At 35.5% G+C, this 21341-nt stretch overlaps 2 protein-coding genes across 5 annotated transcripts in view; one reads left to right on the top strand and one right to left on the bottom strand.

Moving 5' to 3' along the window:
* Positions 1-6218: 6218 nt before the first annotated feature.
* LOC138702960 (ataxin-3-like) lies at positions 6219-16718 on the bottom strand. Of its 3 annotated transcripts, none has more exons than XM_069830395.1 (7): positions 16636-16718; positions 16146-16310; positions 15341-15457; positions 13687-13823; positions 12866-13020; positions 10521-10967; positions 6219-7380 (listed from the first exon to the last, which is right to left on the bottom strand). In XM_069830395.1, the coding sequence occupies exons 1-7, from the start codon at positions 16657-16659 to the stop codon at positions 7169-7171; spliced, it is 1257 nt and encodes a 418-aa protein (XP_069686496.1). In that variant the 5' UTR covers positions 16660-16718; the 3' UTR covers positions 6219-7168. The 3 variants fall into 3 exon arrangements, with proteins under 3 accessions (XP_069686496.1, XP_069686497.1, XP_069686498.1); XM_069830396.1 differs by lacking the exon at positions 16636-16718 and adding an exon at positions 16471-16609; XM_069830397.1 differs by lacking the exon at positions 15341-15457 and having other exon boundaries at positions 16636-16714.
* Positions 16669-21341, top strand: part of Unr (cold shock domain-containing Unr) — a 40845-nt gene continuing 36172 nt past the window's right edge. For both annotated transcript variants that reach the window (XM_069830387.1, XM_069830386.1), the window contains exons 1-2: positions 16669-16773; positions 17363-18270. In XM_069830387.1, the coding sequence (XP_069686488.1) occupies positions 17803-18270 (468 nt within the window). In that variant the 5' untranslated portion in view covers positions 16669-16773; positions 17363-17802. The remainder of the gene's footprint in view (positions 16774-17362; positions 18271-21341) is intronic.

Raw genomic sequence — 21341 nt, 5'->3', positions numbered from 1 at the left:
TTAAGTTCATATAATCACTGCTTACTTAATATTTTGTACAAATTACTCTTACTTCATTGGAAACATTGGTATGTTGTGTAATCATGTAGTTCCTAACATTCACAGGCTGATACTGGCTTAGGATTACATTCCAGACCACGATTTTCTATTGTAAAATTGTTATATTTCAAACCCCCCCCCGTAAGCTCCTTCAGTTTGAGCACAACTTTTTTAATCATCCTGTATAATGGTCAATGCAGATTGAAGTTACTGCAAACTTTTTTTTATTATCTTCACATAGCAGACCTATGCATAAGGAATCTCTGTATTTCTTAGTTAACATTCTTGGTATAATTATTTTACGATATTTTGTAATATTAATAATGTTAATTAAATTTTAGGTGTCTCATCAACAGTAAAATGTTATATAAACACAGTATGTACTTTCAAAAATAATTGAAAAATCAGTGTGACTCATATTCTGTATACATATCGTGTTAGACACATCAAACTTTAAACTGCTACCAAAGTGTGGCATTTCTTCAGTTTTATCACCTCTTCTTATGTAAATGTAAATCATCACACTTTTCCTTCAACATATGGGTTATTTGGCCCATTCCACTTCCATATAGACACTCACAAATAACAAGACGCTATGCTCATGTGGTAAGTATGGCAAAAGACCCCCTTTTAAATGGGAGAGGAAACAATGCTGGATTATTTTATAACTACTTTAATTGTATTTTTTTCCTTTATTAGTGAAATACAAATATCACAAGTGTTGAAGGTTTTCTCTGTATCTTCAGAGAAAAAAAGGGGGAGAGAAGTATGTTATTAGTTGGTGCATTACAAATGGCTAAAACCACTTGATGGCATTATTAATTATAAGTATACTTTTTTAATCGACAGGAATCGTCTTAAGTACTTTACTAACTTTAAAACTCAATGCCAAACAACTTATAGATTCGTTAAGGTGGGGAGCATTTTATATTAAACTCCAAGATATGTAGATATTACAAAGTTAAAATGATTTTATAGATACACGCACGTTTATAATTATTTAATGTTGATGTAACTAACAAATGACTTCATAAATTAAGCATTTTCATTTTTGTAAAATGTAATGCAGTGTCTGTCAGATGCTTGATATTCTTATGTCACCTGCATTGAAATATTAAATTTATGAGTCAGCAAGCTAAAAAGGGCTAATGTTGTGTGTGTGTATGTGTTTGTGTATTTGGTTGGCTATACCACTATAATTTGATAACTGCAAACTCTTGAGATTTCAGAAGCAAAGTAAAAAGTTTAACACAAATTGTTAAATTAACAAACTTAAAAAAATTAACAAACTATATACATAAACAAAATTTGTGCATTTTGCTACAGTTATGTGTAATACATGAAGGTTATATACTGATTTATAATTAAAACTGGCATGTGTGTATGTAATACACTATTAAGTTCTAAGTTACAAGAAAACTACATGGTAAATAACTACACAATTCTTACAAATTCATGTAAACATAAATTACATGTGTAAATGATTTCATTAGGTTCATTTTTTTCACAGCCTTTGCATAAAATAGATACAAAATAATTAAACAAACATAAATGTTGACAAAGTGAAACACAGAATAGCACTTTACAGTAAAATATTGTTTTATTATACCATTATGTTATGTACATCGATGAACGTACATAACATTCGCTCTACAGAGAATTTTTCAACTTCTTCACATATCTTGTTCCTTCATTTCATTTCAGTGGCCATTAATGTGAAATTAGAAAGATGCCAGGTCTGAACTGTATGGCAAAAAACAAAGACCTTCTACTCAAATGCTGCATTCTACTTTGGCATTGATTAATAGTGTATGGTCAGGCATTGTAATGCATCAGAATAATGCATTCTGGGATCCTTGTTTTTAAATGCCCTGTAATTTTCACATTTTTGGACTGCTGGAAAAACCACAAAATTGTCAATGTTTTAATTTGAACACCGAGCTCTGTGAAGAATAGTTTCACGTCCAGTTGGCTTTTGTCGTTGTTATGATCATCATTATCTGCATTTGTATAAAAAAAAAGCACTATCGCATATATTGCATTTATTTTGGAATGTAAAAAAAGGAAGAGTTATTGTTGAAGGAAATAATTAGAATCAAATGTGTAACCATGTCTTAAAGTATTCTAGAATAACTGACTGAGCTAAACAAGACATACTTACTGGCTTTTAAGGAACCCGGAGGTTCATTGCCACCTTCACATAGGCCCACCATTGGTCCCTATCCTGAGCAAAATTAATCCATTCTCTATCATCATATCCCACCTCCCTCAAATCCGTAAGGTACGAAAACTGTTACCTTTGTATTCTTCTTGTAAGTGTGGGAATATGTTTGTTAAACCTGTCACTTGCTTCGAAAATTATTTTTTATATTAAACATTTGTATTCCTGCTCATACATTATTGAGATTACAACTCCAATAGATTCTATGAGATTCCTCACTAATATTAACAGCATCAAAATGACAATAGAAGAAAAAGCACTGATTCAATATGAAAAACTTATCAGATTACCAGGAAACAATTGGCATTCATATAGTCCTCTCTGTCGATTAAAAACTCAAAAAAGTTTCATATCCATGGTTAAGAATTAAAACAGAAAATCAATATCCCGAATTTAAAAGAAAACTTACAAATTAAACCAAACCCTTTAACTCTATTAAATACAGACTATAATCTAAATGTAACAGAAGAAATACTGAAATCGGAAATAAACACTGAAATACTGAAACAATTGCCTTCAGAGACAATTAATATTAGGTACCCTCCACAAAACTGGCTTCATTTATACACCGACGGATCCTTGATCTCCAGGGAACAAGGTGCTGGTGCAGGTGTTACGTGCTGTCTCTTCTCACTTTATAGACCTCTTGGGTATGGAACAACAAGTTTTGATGGAGAAATCATTGCAATAAGTGAAAGTCTCAGGAATCTTCTATGCCACATCAATAAATTTAAGAATGCAGTTATATTGTCAGACTCCAAAGCAGCTATTCTATCAATAGTCTCCAGACACACACCTTCATCTCAAACAACAGAAATAACTAAAATGTTCTCTCAATAACACCAAATAAAAAGAATTGGATACCATCCCATTGTGGAATCCTGGGAAACTAGAATGCAGATGCTTTAGCAAAGAAGGGCAGCACTGCTACTTACAGACCTGTTACTAAATCTACGTATTACTCTGTGAAAAGATTTATTAAATCCACATACTTAGACTTCAACAAACAAAATTTGATAACACAATCCCAAGGGAAAAAATGGAACTCTCTGCTTCATAATCCACAGTTAATTCCCGATTTACCACGAAAATCGTCTGTAGCTGCATTTAGATTGGCAACAGGCATGACTGTTTGGCAAAACACATGCATAGAATTGGAATATATCAGTCCCCTAACTGCCCATTTTGCAACTCAAACCAAGAAATGGATTCGGAACACTTCAAAATCTGTGCTTCAGTAGCTGACCATGATAATATCTTTGAAAAATATTAGAGTGCAAGAGGTCAAATGACTTTACTGTCAAAGGCCTGGCATTAGAAAACAACTACATTATTTAGGGCTCTCAAAAGAGATTACATAATGGCACAATTATCTGATTAGTTTTAAATGTACAAAGACATACAGAAGGAATAATGTAGTTAAAGGAAACATTAATTTTAGATGCCAACTGTACTTACATGAAGGCACACAGTTCTCAGGATTGGTCTTCTTTTCTAAATATACATTCGCCTATGTACAGCACCTTATGGTATAGTAAAACAACATTGCTCAAGAGTGTTAGTCCATGTTTGATTTGGATATCTTTTATATTTAAACATATATCACTACCAAATGAAATAATGAGGGTACGAAAATCTCTCAATTTAATGCAACTTCGAGAGTTCTTCATCTATGAAATGAAGACATTTGAAATTCAGTCTTGCAAACTTCTTTTTATTGTCAGTGAATGGATTAAGTTGCACTTTATTTTTACTGTATACAACAGTAAATTAGTTGCTATAATTTTTATTTAGGTGTATAATACATTACTTTAAAATGTCTTATTATTTAATTTTTCTATGACATTATGTGTGTTTGTACCCTTTACTATGTTTCGATTTATGTAAGGATAAAGACACTAATTTCAGTGTGGACAGAAGGTAATGTTCATAAAAAACACAAACCAAACAAAATAAAAAAGCTGATAAACCTGTATGAAAAGAGGAAATAAGGTGGTCATATTGATGTTCTCAAAATAAACATTATCATGTACTCCAATTTCTTTTATCACAGCACAAATTCAATTACAGACTGTTCTTTGAGACCAATTCTTGATTTTGGTTCCAGTATTCACGATTTTATATTAAAAAAAGACCAGCCTCATGGTCTAGTGGTCAGAGCTTCTGGCTATAGTTCATGAGGTCCTGGGTTCGATTCCCGGTTAGAGCACAGGAATTTTTCTTTAAAGGGGATTATTCCCGTGTTCGTCCATGGTCTGGAATTTAGGTTAAGTTTAGTTTTAAGACCTCTCCTGGCACCACATTACCATAATCATCCTATTACATCATTGGGTTAATGTAACTCCGCCTTCCAGGCGCCCCAACCTCAGAAGTGGGTTACAACTAAGCCACGGCCAGGAGAGAAGACCAGAAATGTCGAAAAGACAACCTGGTGGTATTGGATTAAAAATATTAAAAAAAGAGACAACGTTTAGCGTAATATTTTTTAGCACAGAATTATTGTATTACAAGCTGTTGTGTCATTATAATCTTGATTAAAAACAATCCTAAACAAAATCATTTAATCCAAGAATGGATTGGAGATCAGGAATAAAAGGTACATAGTATGCAATTGTCATTAAATGTTTAACATTTATGTTACACTATTAGGGGCCTGGGTTGAAATACAGGTGATACGGCTATTTATGTTCATTTTAGGGGGGAAGATAGTGCCATCCAGGCTTCTTTCTTGCATTGTATCTCTTCAATTAAGACATATGGCCTTAACTCTGTCAGGTTAAATAAACCATTATTATTATTAACTAAACAGATATTCAAGGCTGAGGCTTCCTCTGTTAGTGTTCAGCACATTTTTTCAGCATCTGGAATAATTCAGTCTAAATTTACAAACCGATTGGTTGACATGCATAGATCTTCAAAATCACACTGAGATATGGGGTACCAGGGCAGAAACGGCGATATATCTATGTAAAGTCTGCAGGGTGATCCATTCCGACACCACAACTTTGAGGGTAATAATATGATTGAAACAAATGTGGTCTCATTTGATCGGGTATACTACTACGATGTGAGCATGAACTTGATGGGGGGGGGGGGCCTGTGGCGACTGATGGATATTTTGGACATGCGCGAAAATTTCCGGCACTATGGTTACATCTCGTGATTACGATGTGCTAGTGCCCTGATTTTGGTGCCAAATGAAAGATTTCATCTAGTTCTATCGATACGTATTCACCTAAAGCCCACGGTTATCTCCGACACAGCCACACCAATTTTTTCTTGTTTAGTGCTCTATAATCAACTTATTTTGACAATTTTTAATTGAAATATTACCATTTTCAGTTGCTTACTGAGAGAGAAGAACTTAAAAGAGGTTAACCTATGTTATAAATTTATTTTGTGTATAAGGAAAACAGAGAAAAAAAAAGTACAAACGTGTCCATATATTTTGCATTTTTCTCTCTTTTTAGATACTGTGATTTTAAAGGAATTAAGTAAGTATACTGTTACAAAGTAATTACTGTTTCATTTCCCATTGTGTATTCTTAATATTGTCAAATATATCTGGTTTCAACAAAGAAAAAACTGCTTTTTGTTGTTGTTACATTAAAAAAAAAGTTTTTCCAACCTTGGGTTGTAATCCTACAGACAATGTGCTGAGAAAATGCAGACCTTGGAGTAAATAAACGAATGAGAAATCAATACAACCAATCCATTTCCTATTAACAATGTTATCATTTTCTGAAATAACTTACCTTACTGTAATGAATGACATCACATTCTACAGCCGTAACTGTATTTATATATATAGTAAGTGGTAAATAAATGTGTTATAATATTGGCTACAATAATAGCATCACTGTTATTTCAGCATATGGTAAATACACCTACAATCCGTAAGAATTTATTTATGGTACCTAGTTAAAATTCATGACTTAAAAAAAAACTGTTATGCATGTACTTTGTATAGTTATATAATGGAAATGATTAACAATTAAGCCAAATTCCTGATCTGTAGGCCTTCTAATTCAAAACAGCAATATAGCATTCACAAAATCCATTAGAAACACATTTTAATCTGAATGTCTCTAATGGGACATAAGTAAATGGAGGTATTTGAATTTATCCTGCTTCCCAGAGACATGTTTGAACACAATATTTATATACAAGACGAAACAAACTATTGCTCGTGTAAATACACACAAAAATTTTGGTGCTCGATCAGACAACTGACATAAAGCACATAATAATCTGAAAAAACATTTTCAATGTCACAGCAAGATAAAGGAAAAAAAAAATTGTACCTTCACAGTGCCAAATTGCTCACATAACTTACCTTAACTGGCAAGAAACCTCATTTAAAGCACATGCATGATTATCTATACTTACATGTTTCAGTTTTACCATAAGATTTTAAACATTACGGGCAGGTACACTAGCAGCTATTAGAATTATAAAATCTTGGTTATCAGTGCTTTATAAAATTACAAAGTACTTTTTATGGAAAAAAAAGTTGTCTTTCAAGTTAGTTTTATTAGTGTACTATTACGTCCATATAAAAAAAAGTCTGTTCAAAATAGTTTTCACCCCAAAGATTTAGGGCTAAATCACATTTTTTTTGCAGCCATTCTTCGAAACACAAACATAACAAAGACTCATACGTATACAATGCACTGCTGATATGCAAGAAAAATAGATTTGGCAGGGTGAAATATGGAAACTAAGATCTCCTGCTTCTCAGAAAGCACACATTCTGATCTTGGATCAGAGTATTACGAGTTAGTGATCCATTTCTCTTGCTCTCAAGTAAATCAGTACACAGATTGATTAGTCAGATAAGTTTCCCCATCCGTGAGTGTAGAAAGTTAAAGTCATGACTAGAATCAGAGACGATAGTTGTGAGCAACACTAAGTGTTGACCTGACTGTTGCTGCTCTGTGCAGTTGGTGGGGTGTTCCGCTGCGCATTAGCTTCGAGGTATGCCAGCCGCTTCCTTCTCACATCTTCGGCGTCGATGTGGTTGCTTGTACTCCTTGCAGCAATACTTGAGCTTCTCGCACAGCTGTTTGAACAATTAATTTCAGGCCCATCCTGGCTGCTTGACATGCAGGGTTCACAACCTGTAATCCAGATAAAGAGTATGTTTAGTTAAAAGTTCGAAGGCTGGTCAGAAGCTAATTATGAGAACAACCAAACTAAACATGTATCACACTTTAGTTCGACATATGGATCTGAGGCATGGACACTAACTAAAGTAGAAGAAGATCTCCTACAGTGTTTCGAGAGAAAAATTCTAAGAAGAATATATGGACCAGTATATGAAAACAACGAATGGCGGATACGTTATAATCACAGTCTACTATATACAGTCGCGAAGCTTGAGGTGTTTTTTTGCAAATCTAGTGATAAAGAGCTCCAAGCGGTTAGCAACTAGAAACAATAGACGATCCATGGACTGTGTTGTATTTCTATCGAGTGCTAGCTCGTCGCGTGTTTCACATTGATGCTTGTGAAATGTTCGTTATTGGTTGTAATGAAAATGTTAATGGCTAAAATATAATAATTTGAATAATAATATGGGACAAGGAGGAGATGTTTGTAGTGCTATAAATTGTAGCAACAGTAAGAGAAAGAGGCCAGAGTTATCCTTTTTCCGATTTCCGAAAGATTCAGAAAGGTTCCTGGGTTTCCACAAGATGCTGTGCAGAAACAAAACTCTTAATTTTGAACTTCTTTGCGACTGTTAGAATACATTATATCCTTAAATTTCACAATGAAATGTTTCAGTCTAACCGAAAGGACATTAGATACCTGTTAAAGTTCTGTCACTTAGGCTGCTAAATTTCCAGAGAAATAAAGGTTAGGTCTACTTTTTTTTTAGAGGATATATTTTTAATTGTAGCTATTAATTTTATTATTATTTTTATGTGTTATTTTACTAAAGACGTAGAAAAATTAAGTTTGTTTTAATTTTAATGAAATTTATTGATCACGTTTTATTTTCAATTCTGGTGGGATTATTATTGCTTAGGCTTACTTTTTTTTCGGACATGTTTTTAATTATAGCTGTTAATTTTGTTGTTATTTTTATTTGTTGCTTTACTAGAGACGTAGAAAAAGCCTGTTACAATAAAATTTATTGATCACGTTTTATTTCCAATTCTGGTGTGATTATTATTGCTTAACCTCATCCCACTTTGTTAACTACGTAAGCCTACACAAGTACCGGTACATGTAAGTTACTCCATTAATTCATATTTCCATTATTATTGTTGTAAAGGGAAATGCAAATTAATATTTATTGGTTTCATAGTTAATTATCGCTATAATCTTGAATTAGTGAAGCTATTATAGTAAATTTGAGTTCGTTTTGCACAAACAAAAATTATATTAACTTATTTCTTGCAGGTATCTTCGAGTTTATGGTGGAATTTAATATACTTCATTAAAATAATAAATTAACTTTATGCATTTAATATTTCAATAATGGAAGGAAGGTGTTAATTTTTCCAAAAGAACACGACAACGAAAGTGTAACATATTTTGTCACCTGCTAGGAGAGAGATCTGTGATGATAAGGCGATAGTAGCGATCCTAGTGGTGGGCAACTACCCATGTTTGCATTTTTACTACATATTGAGCTTCGCGACTGTATATAGTAGACTGTGTTATAATGAAGATATCAATCAACTGATTGGGGCACAAGATATTGTCAAATTTATAAAATCCCAGAGGTTGAGATGGCTGGGACACATACAAAGAATGGACGAAAACAGAATTTCCAAGAGAATACTACAAGGGAAAGTCCAGAACAGAAGAAGGAAAGGAAGACCTAAGAAGAGATAGCTGGATGGGGTCATCAGGGACCTAGAAATAATGGGAGTGAGGGGTTGGAGATAGGACAGAATGGAGGACTGTTGTACAAGCGGCCAAAACCCACCCAGAGTTGTAGTGCCAGTTGATGATGATGAGGCTGTCAGAATCTCACAAGTGGCACCAATAAGACATCACCCATGAGGCAACTAAGCCAGGAGATAATGGGGTAGGGTAGTCAGTTCTTTTCCCCCTCCATTGCATACATTGCTGGCTAGTAACATAGTTCACTAATCAGACTTCAGATGTATACAAACAAATTGTTCTTTCTCTGACACATACAGTAAAACTCTTCTTAACTGAAATCCAGCTTATCAAAAATAATGTTGCAAAAAATATTTTTTTTTTTTGTTTATCCCTGCAATATTTTGTTTATCCCCTATAGCATGACTACAAATTTAAGTGTCAATGTCCTCACAACAATACTACATCTGTTTTCCACCTCCATCCCCCAAACACTTGTTTTGTATAGTAACTGGAAGTGGCCAGTCCCGTTAAGAGAGACATTCTTTCCCCCCCCTTCTCCCACCTACCTGGGAATTGCAGGATTATGGTGTATGCATTCGAGGTAAGTTTCCAATTTCGCATACATCTTATTTTCTAGTTACACAAATGTGATGTCGAGTAAAACAAAATGTGTTGTATCCATAAAGGATAAGTTAGAAGCCATGAAACATGTGGAAAGTGGCGCAATCTTACGATTATGGAGTAGGAGCATCAACTGTCTCTGATCGAATTAAATGCAAATCCAAACTATTGCAATATTATTGCAAAATACCGAATCAGAAAACAATGAAAGAAGCTCAATTCGAGAAAATAAATGAGGCCTGTTTCTTTGGTGTGCAAAGGGGATGCTAGGTTGTTAGCAGAAATGTTGGATGTAAAATTGATGTGCAATTACAATATTAAATTAATTGAGTTTTTGTTTATAATTTACATGCTTAACAATCTCTTTTCCTTCCCACTTTTACCGAAAATGTTTCTCATCGATTATCCCAAAAATCACGTTATCCAAAATGGCTCCACCCCCTTTATTTCGGATAAATGGGGTTCTAATGTATCGTCAAGTGAGATGTACTGCCTGATAATAAATGTGTCAGTCAAAGAGATGTAATTGAATAGTTGAAAAATTGGCCATGATTGTTTGGCTAAACACCTGCATAGAATTGGAATATATCAGTCCCCTAACTGCCCATTGTGCAACTCAAACCAAGAAATGGATTCGGAACACCTCAAAATCTGTGCTTCAGTGGCTGGCCATGATAATATCTTTGAAAAATATTGGAATGCAAGAGGTCAAATGACTTTATTTATTGTCAAATGCCTGGCATTAGAAAACAACAACAACAACATAGTTGAAAAATTGTAAAGTTTAGGGCACACTTACACTCCAGACTCATTTTAAGAGCTTTCTCGAGCTCAAGATCTTCCTGGTCAGCACCTGGACTGGCACCCTGAAGGCTCAGCCTCAATGCTTTCTGCAGCTCTTCCTCATCATCCTTGTTGCTGTCTAAGGAGTTAGATGACGAAGGGCCTTGCTCATTGCCCTTGAGACTGAGACGCAGAGCTCTCTGCAGGTCCAAGTCATCTTGGCTGTCCTTGCTCTGGGACGGGCCTGCATCCTGGTCCTCTTGTGGGCCCAGGCTGAGTCTCAGGGCTCGTTGCAGGTCCTCCTCAGAGCTCTGGTTGTGGCTTGATGCCAGGCTCGTCAAAGTCTGACTCTTCACTGGCGCCAGAGGCCGCGGCTTCACTGTCTGCACTGCTGGTACCAGCCTGAGTAAAGTGTCTGCCTCACATTCAGGGAACGAACCAAACACTACGAAGATGGAGTACCCTGTAACAAATAGTATGTTTCTTCAATGTTGCCAAAGTTATGGCATTTTTTCAATACTCGTAGTGAATGATTTTTAAAACTAAGGGGAGCTTTGGGCTGAAACATGTGAGAAAGCAAATTTTATTCGAGAACTTTGAAAACTTGGAGATCATGATTATATAGACGTTATCAGCCTTATGCAGAGTGAGGCTGGTATCATAGGCCTGCAAAATTAAGGGTCATAAAAACTTTTCTAAAAAATTATGCTAATTTATGGTTTCTTGGGATGCTGAATCCAAAACTGAGCTCAGATTTCTCTATCAGGTACCACTTTTCCACAACATGTATTGGTACTTACTTCAATGGAATGGTGAAAACGGAGTGAGGAAAGTGACCAATCACCTTGGAGCTCACATAGATTCTTCTCATGGCCTCAAATTCCCTTGCAAGGACGCGCGATCGCGTACTTTTAAGAGTGGAGGGACACCTTTCGCAAGTATAATTTTACTATATTTCAGCATTTTTTACTCAGAATCTATAGGTCCTCTGGAAATAAAAACTCGCATGCTTAATATACACTATCTATACATCACCAAGCAATTTTAATGTTTTAGAAAGCCTAACATAGTTAATTTTTTTTAATTATTAAAATTTTTGGAGTATTTTGTTCATCTAGACAGCGTTTACCTGATAACTCAGGAAGTACTGAAGATATTTTAATGAAATTCTGCATGCTTGTATTATAGTTTTCCCAGGTAAACAACATACTCTAAGATCTTTAATGTGGAATATATAGTTTATTTTCAAAAAATAGTATTGATTTCATACCATTTTTTTAAAATTGATGAATATTATTTTTTTAGATGAACTATACTTTCTACATTAAAGATTTTGGAGTATATTGTTCACATGGGAGAACTCTGCATGCATGCAAAGTTTCATTAAAATATCGTAATTACTTTTTGAGTTATAATGTAAATGCTGACCAGCTGAACAAAATACTCTACAAATTTACATAATTCAAAAAGAAATAAAAATAACTATTATTAGGCTTTCAAAAGCATTAAAATTGCTTAGTGATGTGATATTAAGCAAGCCAATTTTTATTTCTAAAAGCCCTATAGATTCCAAGGGAAAAAATGGTGGAATACCAGTAAAATTATAACGAAAGAAAGATGCACTACCCTAATTGTTTCTTCTCCCATTTCCTCCGCTTTCATTCATATAAAACACTGCTCACCAATTTTCCTATCATTCAACTGATAACTTCGCGAGGTCTCTTCCAAGCCAGTTTGTATGCAAGAGAAAGCCAAGCTACGAGAGAAGCAAAGTAACAACAATCGACAACAATGATCTAGTGCAAAAAAAACATCACGTCACGTAAATTTTTAATACTTTGTCATCTTTATGACGAATTTATAATAGTTATATAAATTTTCCCAGTATTTTTAACAATAATATGTTCCAAATATTGTGTCTATTAATTTTTCCAGGTAAATGAAAAGTTGCTTCGTCACTAAAAATGATCATACAGCAGCCACAGACAACATCTTCTGAACGTGGCCACCCTGGTCACCGGACTTCAAAGTGTGCGATTTCTTCCTATGGAGTTTCGTCAGGGACAATACTTCCAACGGTACTGCCGGAATTACGACGGTACATCAGGAATGTCACACAAGACATGCTTGACAGGTTTTGACAAGAATGGGAGGACAGCTTGGACATCTGCCATGCCACACGTAGGGTGTACATCGAATGCATTTAAGGTCGGTATAAACTGCAAATATTTCTTTTTCAAATAGTAATATCATGTATTTCTGTTCGGTATTGGTTAAAATATTTTCTTGCACACTCTAATAATTTATGGACATGGTGTATATGCCAATACCCCTTATAAAATATGACACGATAAGTCTTACCTTCCTGCTGCAGTTGTGCCAAGAACATTGCGAGGTAAGTGTCACTGATCAGTTCTGGTCCCGTCAGCAGTGAATTCAGGTTGAACCACTGCTGTCCAAGACGTCGAATTGTAAACCAATGGTCGCGATAATTGCAGATGAAAGCTTGCATTGCTCTGAAAATAAATTTAATTATAGTTGAAATACATTATATATGCCTTGATCAAAATTGCTCTGTACTTGATAGTTCTTTGTTTGGGGCAGGTTTTCATGGCAATCATATATATCAACAAATTTAAAGTCATGAGATCTAATCCTGTTGTCAACTCTTATACCAACTTGATAATTGTTTTGCCTATATTTCCCTCGAGTTCCAGACGCACCTCAGCGGATTTTTTCCATTATTATCTCATTTCATTATGTGTTTGTGAGTGTATTTCACGATTATAAAATATGAGAAGGAAGCAGGTATGGGTGAATCTAGAAATTCATATAGAGTGTTAGTTGGAAGACCTGAGGGGAAAATACTTTTAGGGAGGCTGAGACGTAGGTGGGAGGATAATATTAAAATGGATTTGAGGTAGGTGGGATATGATGCTAGCACCAATGGCGGGCTTATGTGAGGGCAGCAATGAACTTCTGGATTCTGTAAAAGCCATTTGTAAGTAAGTAAGTTTTTTCATAGGTCATGTTTAGCAAATTCTTCGATTTTAAGGTCTTTTTTTTTTATGTTGGGACATTTTAATGGCAATATCTAGAAAAATGTTAGGTCGTTCAAATACGAGCCCTGCTCATGAGCTTACATATCTCAGTTTGTGTAAGTTTTTTTTTTATCTACTCACTCTGGACACTGCTGTGCTTCTAAAGCCCTTGGTTCAGTACTGTTGTAGGGAACCAACTCCAGACCCCATACTTCAAGTGCACTGCTGATCACTTGTACAGAGAAATAACCACTGTCATCATAATTCCCAGAGGGTTGCTGCGACAATAGAAAAAAAAACGAAAACTATTTTATGACAAAAGAATATAACTGTGTTATATACACTTTTACAACAAAGATAATATGCTTACTGTTATTAAAAAACATTAACAACATAGGAAATATGACTACTGTAAAGGAAGAAATTTTACAACAAAGAAGATATGACTCTTGTAATTAAATAATTTACAAGAAAATAAATATTTTAAAGGAAGAAACTATTTTACAACTAAGGAAATGTGGCTATGTGATGGAAGAAACTATTCTACAACAAAGAAAATATGGCTCTGCTGTGTAAAGCTTTTGACATTATGCCAGCTGTAATGGGGGAAAAAAAACTTTATGAGGAACTATTACTGTAGTTTTGTAGTGTAGGCTTTCACGGCTGGAGTCTATAGATCTAGATTCATTTTCCGGGCTGAGAGGCCGTGGTCTGTTGGTTGGTTTTCTACCAGACGTTTCGTCTGCAACTGTGGCAGACATCTTCAGTGGAGTGGTATCCGAGGTCGCAAAGCTCTTCTCGGCGTACCTGAGGCAACTGATCAGGTACGCCGAGAAGAGCTTTGCGACTTTGGATACCACTCCACTGAAGACGTCTGCCACAGTTGCAGACGAAACGTCTGGTAGAAAACAGACCACGGCCTCTCAGCCCAGAAAATGAATCTAGATCTATTACTGTAGTTGTTAATAACCGGTAACAATTTACAACAAATGAAATATGTTTACTCTAAAGGAAGATAGGTACTCGTTCACAACAAAACAAATATGGCTGTCTGTTGTAATGGACGAAACATTTACAACTGGTATATGGCTGCCGAAATGCAAGAATTTTTTTCACGATCGTGTTTTTTGTTGTATTTACAGCTATTGTTGTTAGGCCTTAAAAGTTAGAATTCCCATAAAGAAATTTGTTGCTAAGAAAACCATAGAACATAACATAAAACTATACTGAAATAGACCCATTACAGTGCACAGTGTTAGTTAACATTACAGTGCAGTTTTGTGAAGGCTTTGGAATAATATTGCTCGAAATTTTCAAAGAAAAATATATTGTATTTGCAATTTTAAAAATATGATCATGCAAAAAATGTACTCGCTCTGATTGTTTTTCAAACTTCTCCTCGATTTTGTTTAAAGCACTTTCCAACCGTGTATCATAATATACTATTACAACATGGCTGCTATAATTAGTTGGTTATTTATTTAACGACGTTGTATCAACTACTATTAGGTTATTTAGCATTGATGGGTTTGGTGATAGCAAGATAATATTTGGCGAGATGGGGCCGAGGATTTGCCATAGATTACCTGACATTCGTCTTATGGCTGGAGAAAATCTCGGGAAAAACCTCAACCAGGTAATCAGCCCAAGTGGGAATCGAACCCATACTTAGCCTCAGATTGATGCCATCTGTAAGCAAGTCATGATACATATCTCTGCTGCATCCTATATCGACCTGATGATCGCATTATTCATTCACTATTTGGTGCCATCTATTGATTCAGCTGCATATTACCCAGGTCCAACAGGAGTCCGCTTTGAAAACCCCTCTGTTCCCCAGGGATTTATGCAGCTCTCTCAGATAGATGCCATCTATGATACTACATCTGCTGCATCTCCAGTTGACCTGAAACTATTGAAAGATGGTAAATTAAGTTCAAATTAATGAAGGCGAAATGAGTCTTGAGGTCCAATGCTGAAAGTTACCGCATTCTGCTTGAATTGACTGAGGCGGAAAACCTCAGAAAAAAAACAACCAAACAGGCTAACTTGTCCCAACCAGGATTTGAACACAGGCTTGCATTTAGAACATTTATAATTTCACAGAATATACTACACCGAGATACTGCTGATAAGTAATTTTTACATAATTCTGGTTTTTTTAATATTGAAGGGCATCATTTGAAATTATCACAACCATCAGCTATCTAGTTTATTAAAGAAAATTATGTTCACAGCATTAACCAATCTAAACTTGTAAGATTCTATTACATTCTATTACGTACCTCAGTGTGACAAGGGCTTCTAGTTTTACTTCTCTCTTCGTCCAAAAAAACCTAACACCATACGCTGGGTTTGAATTCGTGATACATAGTCCAGAGGAAAAAACGATAGCCAATAACACTTACCTAACAGTATTATAAAATAATTTATGGCATCAGCTACTTTAACTCAGCTATTAATCTTCTTTATAGTAGTGAAAATATAAGACAAGATTCTAATATAGGCTACTACATTATGAGTAATCCTACATCCCTCTAATGATGAGAACCCTTTGATCATAGTTTTTAGTATAAAATGTGAATACACTCAATTGGTACCTCCAAAAATCGTCTATAGTCTTCACTGTCTACTCCAGATTCAGCCATTCGCAACCTCTCTTCATCGTCCATTTGTTGTGCTAAGATAGCCAAATCAACTGGCGTGAAGTAAGATCCTTGCAGTAATGCATTTAGGCAGTGCTGGGCACAAAGTGACCCCTCTTGCTGTAATCAGAATACAAATAAAAGTTGTAGTTACACAACCACATAAAGTGTATAATGACATAAATATAAAAATTTGTATTAGTTAGAAGTTTCAATTAGTAATCTATGATATCAACCAAGTATTTTAATGTATATTTTTATATTAAGAATTATGACTAACATGACATCTAGAACCAGACATATTAAAACATAGATTCAAAATCGCTACAATCTCCTTCTATTACATTTCAGACACATATTTACTATTACTTATGTTTGTACGTAACAAAATTTCACATTTCGTGCTAATAAACATAAGCTGACATTAAAAGTTTTATCCGCACACCTTTTCGTGAAATATTGCTTCCATATTGCAGACGTAAATGGAAGTGACCAATGAAAGCGAAGAATAATTCCTTGTGTTTTGCGTTCGAGTGTTGACACTCAACATGGCGGCATGTCGTCAGTGCTGTGCTGTGTCGTGGTGAGTCAGTTTATGTAAAATATTTTAATGATAAACATGTTATTTATCTGTTAGAATGTGTATTTTATATTTTGCAATACTCAGGGATTGATTTTTTATATAATTGTGCCTTATAGTTACCCATAACTTGGTATATTCTTATTTCAAATATTACTACGACGACTACAATTTTTTCTAGTCTACTTTTTCAAGAAATCAACTGAATCTAGAAGGTAGTGTGTTTTCTTTTTGGCGATATACTGGAGTTAGAATATTTATGTTAATTATAAGTTATTTCTGTTTATTACCGTTTCAAAACTTTTAAGTTCAAGACTATTGGGTCAAAGTGCATGAATCTAGCTCTGTACTAACGTGTCTAGTCTTCTCATGGCCCACTAAAGTGAACCGGAACGTGTAACCGTATTTTTCGTTCATTAGGCATCATGAAACGAATTCAAATTGTGATATATGTTTATAAAAGTAAATGATTTACAAAATCATTTCGGATTTATCTTAACATGTAACCTTTTAGATTATGTTTTTCGTATTTTAAGGTATAATTTATACCACTATTTGGCATTATTTATAATACTTTTTTCTTTATTTTCAGCTTGTGTATTTGTTAGATTAGAAAACTTGAAACAACGATCAAGGATTAAAAATATAAGCCAAACACAATCCGCACCCAGCACGCATTGAAGACATCTGAGGATTTTGCCAACTTTATTTCTCACTTAGGACCTCCATTAAACATCAGTGACTCCAGACTTCTTACTAGCAATCAGTGTTGCCATAGGCATTATTGGAATATTATTACGGTACTGCAGTAATGATTGTCGATTGAACTGAAACTGTAAAGAGACCTCGATTGTGTTTTTTTACGTTTTGTACATTTTCCCCATTGTAAAGGCCTACAGTAGGCTACATTGTATTATATCTACATTCATAGAGGTATTCTTCACTCATAAAGAAACGTTCTGTGATACGTCATTCTTAAGCCGAAGTTTATAAATATATAGATAATCAAACTAAGGTAACTCGTCAAAGACTATGTCCAAAAATCCTCAGTGGAAGTCGTTGTTCCAGCCGCCAAGCATGAACTCGGACACTGCAATACTTGACTTCAAAACTCTGACGATCCCCAACAATTCAACCACATCATCAAATTTTCATAACTCTCCGAATGGAACGAATTTCAGTAGTAGTAGTAACCATTATCAAGGTGCTTCGTCAGCTCCTAAGGACACGCCTAATAATGCGTATGCTAGCAAAGCAACTTCCAGTAATCATTACTCCAATTACAATTCGTATTCTGCCCAAAATAATGCAAGAGGAGGTGGCAGGTTTCCGATCGGCACCTTCACAGGAAATGAGGGCAGCAACAATATGTACAATGGTGATAACATAGCGTCGCCCTCTGGGAACTCTACCGGCTCCAACAACACCAGCTCCAGCTACAACGACTCCGCTCTGGGCAATCAAGGCACACGTGAGACTGGCATCATTGAAAAATTACTGGTATGTATGTGTAGCGTGTTGGTTTTGATGAGGATGAAGCTTGGCTAAACAGTCCGTTGATTATAGCAAGTCAGTTCCTGTTTCTGTATGTACCTACACGCGGTAATCTGTGTAGAAGTTACAAGGGAAAATCTGAATATCTACTGCTTCTGTGTTATTTTACTAGGTGTCGTATGCACATTACTAGTGCGTGACTGAAACTGCAGTGATGAGAGGGTGTGGTAGGGGAGCCAGTAGCAATAACAATTTTTCAGATTATGTTACGAAAACTTGCATCTTTTTGTTATCTGATCCTTATGCCACTTTTCATATTGTATTGTATTGTATTGTATTGTACAATCAGCACTCATGTCTTGACATTGCCTGAATGGCTGTGAGCGACAGTCACTTGTGCACTCTGACAACAGATGAACAAGTAAAAATTTTTGTGACTATATACAGTGATTGTTTCTTGTCTATGCGGATGACGTGAATATTTAGGAGAAAATCCACAAACGATTAGGGGAAATGTGGAAATTCTAGTTGCAGCAAGTAAAGCGATTGGGTTGGAAGTAAATCCCGAAAAGACTAAGTATATGATTATGTCTCGTGACCAGAATATAGTACGAAATGGAACTATAAAAATTGGAGATTTATCCTTCGAAGAGGTGGGAAAATTCAAATATCTTGGAGCAACAGTAACAAACATAAATGACACTCGGGAGGAAATTAAATGCAGAATAAATATGGGAAATGCCTGTTATTATTCGGTTGAGAAGCTTTTGTCATCTAGTCTTCTGTCAAAAAATCTGAAAGTTAGAATTTATAAAACAGTTACAGTATAGGCCTATTACCGGTTGTTCTGTATGGTTGTGAAACTTGGACTCTCACTTTGAGAGAGGAACAGAGATTAAGGGTGTTTGAGAATAAGGTTCTTAGGAAAATATTTGGGGCTAAGAGGGATGAAGTTACAGGAGAATGGAGAAAGTTACACAACACAGAGCTGCACGCATTGTATACTTCACCTGACATAATTAGGACCATAAAATCCAGATGTTTGAGATGGGCAGGACATGTAGCACGTATGGGCGAATCCAGAAATGCATATAGAATGTTAGTTGGGAGGCCGGAGGAAAAAAGGCCTTTGGGGAGGCCGAGACGTAGATGGGAAGATAATATTAAAATGGATTTGAGGGAGGTTTAATCTGGATTAATCTTGCTCAGGATAGGGATCAATGGCGGGCTTATGTGAGGGCGGCAATGAACCTCCGGGTTCCTTAAAAGCCAGTAAGTAAGTATATACAGCGATTGTATCTTTACATATTTGTTTATGTCTAGGTGTACAACTTTTCCTAGGATAAAGTAGAGTAGAGCTTAAACTAGTGTCCTGCAACCTACTGTCTAAGCATGCGGAACCCAGAGAAGAGGAAGGGTAGGTCTAGAGTTCACTTCGCTCCTCACCAAGCTATAATGATATGATATTGAGTCAACATTTACATCCATGTAGATGCTGTTAAACCGTAATTTAGATTTATACCTATTACATTCCCTCGTTATTGTATCCCTCTCTTTCCATTACACTCATTGACTATTTACTATAATCTCTTACTTCTGTCCCCATCTAGATTTGTAGTCCCACCTTTAAAACCTAATGACTTAATTTAGTTCATTTAAAATTGACACTTTACAACAGCGTTCATCAACACAGAGCTCCCTGGGGTAGCGTCTCTTACCCATGGAGAATACACTGCACTATGGTGCATTCGTAGCTGCTAGTGGGTATGCTCTCTACCTCTTCCTGCTGCACAACGGGGCACATGGGATGGCTCCGCTTACCCTTTACCCATTTCAGCGAGTGCTGACGACCACTGCTTGTACAACTTCTTTCTAGATTTTCAGTTCACTTATATCGAACACACTCTGTTTCTAATGTTACTTGTTGCTAATCCTTACTATACCATCATCTAATGGGATTATTATTATTATGTCTATTTCTTATGTCACTTATTTTCTCCATGCTATGCTTCGCTATCCTAGCTGGTCTCCTCCACCATACTCCTCGCCTAATTTCATTATCTCTATTATTTCACTTAACTTCCTACTATGCTCTCCTAATTTATTATCTCTTAATACTTACAAAATTATCTATATCCTTAACCTGCACTGGACTAGAATCATCAACTTCACTCGTAACTGTTATAAACTCGCCTCCTTTTTTCTTCTCTTCACCTCTTTGCATTTCATCCCTTGCACTCACAAAAACACTTTCACATCCCATCTGTGCACTGACGTTCATTCCTCCTTATCTATTTAATTCACTTCTTGAATCACTTGAATTTTTACTCATATCACTAGACTTCATTGTACTTGTGGTATTTAAGCCGCTCTTATATGTTTTTTTCACATGTATTGTTGGTCTCAGCATTTCCTTCGATGAATGTAGAGTATCCAACACCCACTAAACGAATATTTCAATTTTATCACTGCCAATGTTGCGCTATAATCGTATATGCAAGGTAGGCTATAACAAAAACCTAAACTAACCAAACCTAACTTGTCAAAGAAGCAACAAGTTATACTAAATATGTGTGAAATTGGCCTATGTCTCTATAGTGGGCGGACATAAGTAACATTGACCTTTCCTTCGCCTCGTTATTCTTTTCTTTCTCATTTCCTGGTTTTGTCTTGCATCCACCAACACGATGTGCTTGTTCTGTAAATTCAGTCCCTTAACTCAGACATCCATACGTCCCTGGTCAATGATCTTGTTATGATAGTTACTTTCCATCACAACTGCAGGCTAAACAGACTGTCCATCACCTGTCACGTAGACCTATTTTTTTGTTCCATTTCGAATTCTGATCTCCTCTTAACACCTGGTTTAGCTGGGCTGGTCGGTATTAATCTATGCCAATGATTTTTTCTCTTTTTCGTACTTTTCAGTTTCTCAAAGCAGTAATACACGGTAGGCCTATATTGTTTTATGCTTGCGCTTCTGGGTTTCAGTGATGGATTATGCTCTGCATTTACGTCCTTTGGAAAAAAATATTTGCACTATGCGTATGTGGAAAATGGGTACTTAGCAAGTGACC

The sequence above is a fragment of the Periplaneta americana genome, chromosome 7, assembly GCF_040183065.1.
Source record: "Periplaneta americana isolate PAMFEO1 chromosome 7, P.americana_PAMFEO1_priV1, whole genome shotgun sequence".
Lineage (NCBI taxonomy): Eukaryota > Metazoa > Arthropoda > Insecta > Blattodea > Blattidae > Periplaneta > Periplaneta americana.
The sequence above is the reverse complement of the archived record's forward strand: the minus strand, read 5'-3'. Positions and strand labels throughout refer to the sequence as shown.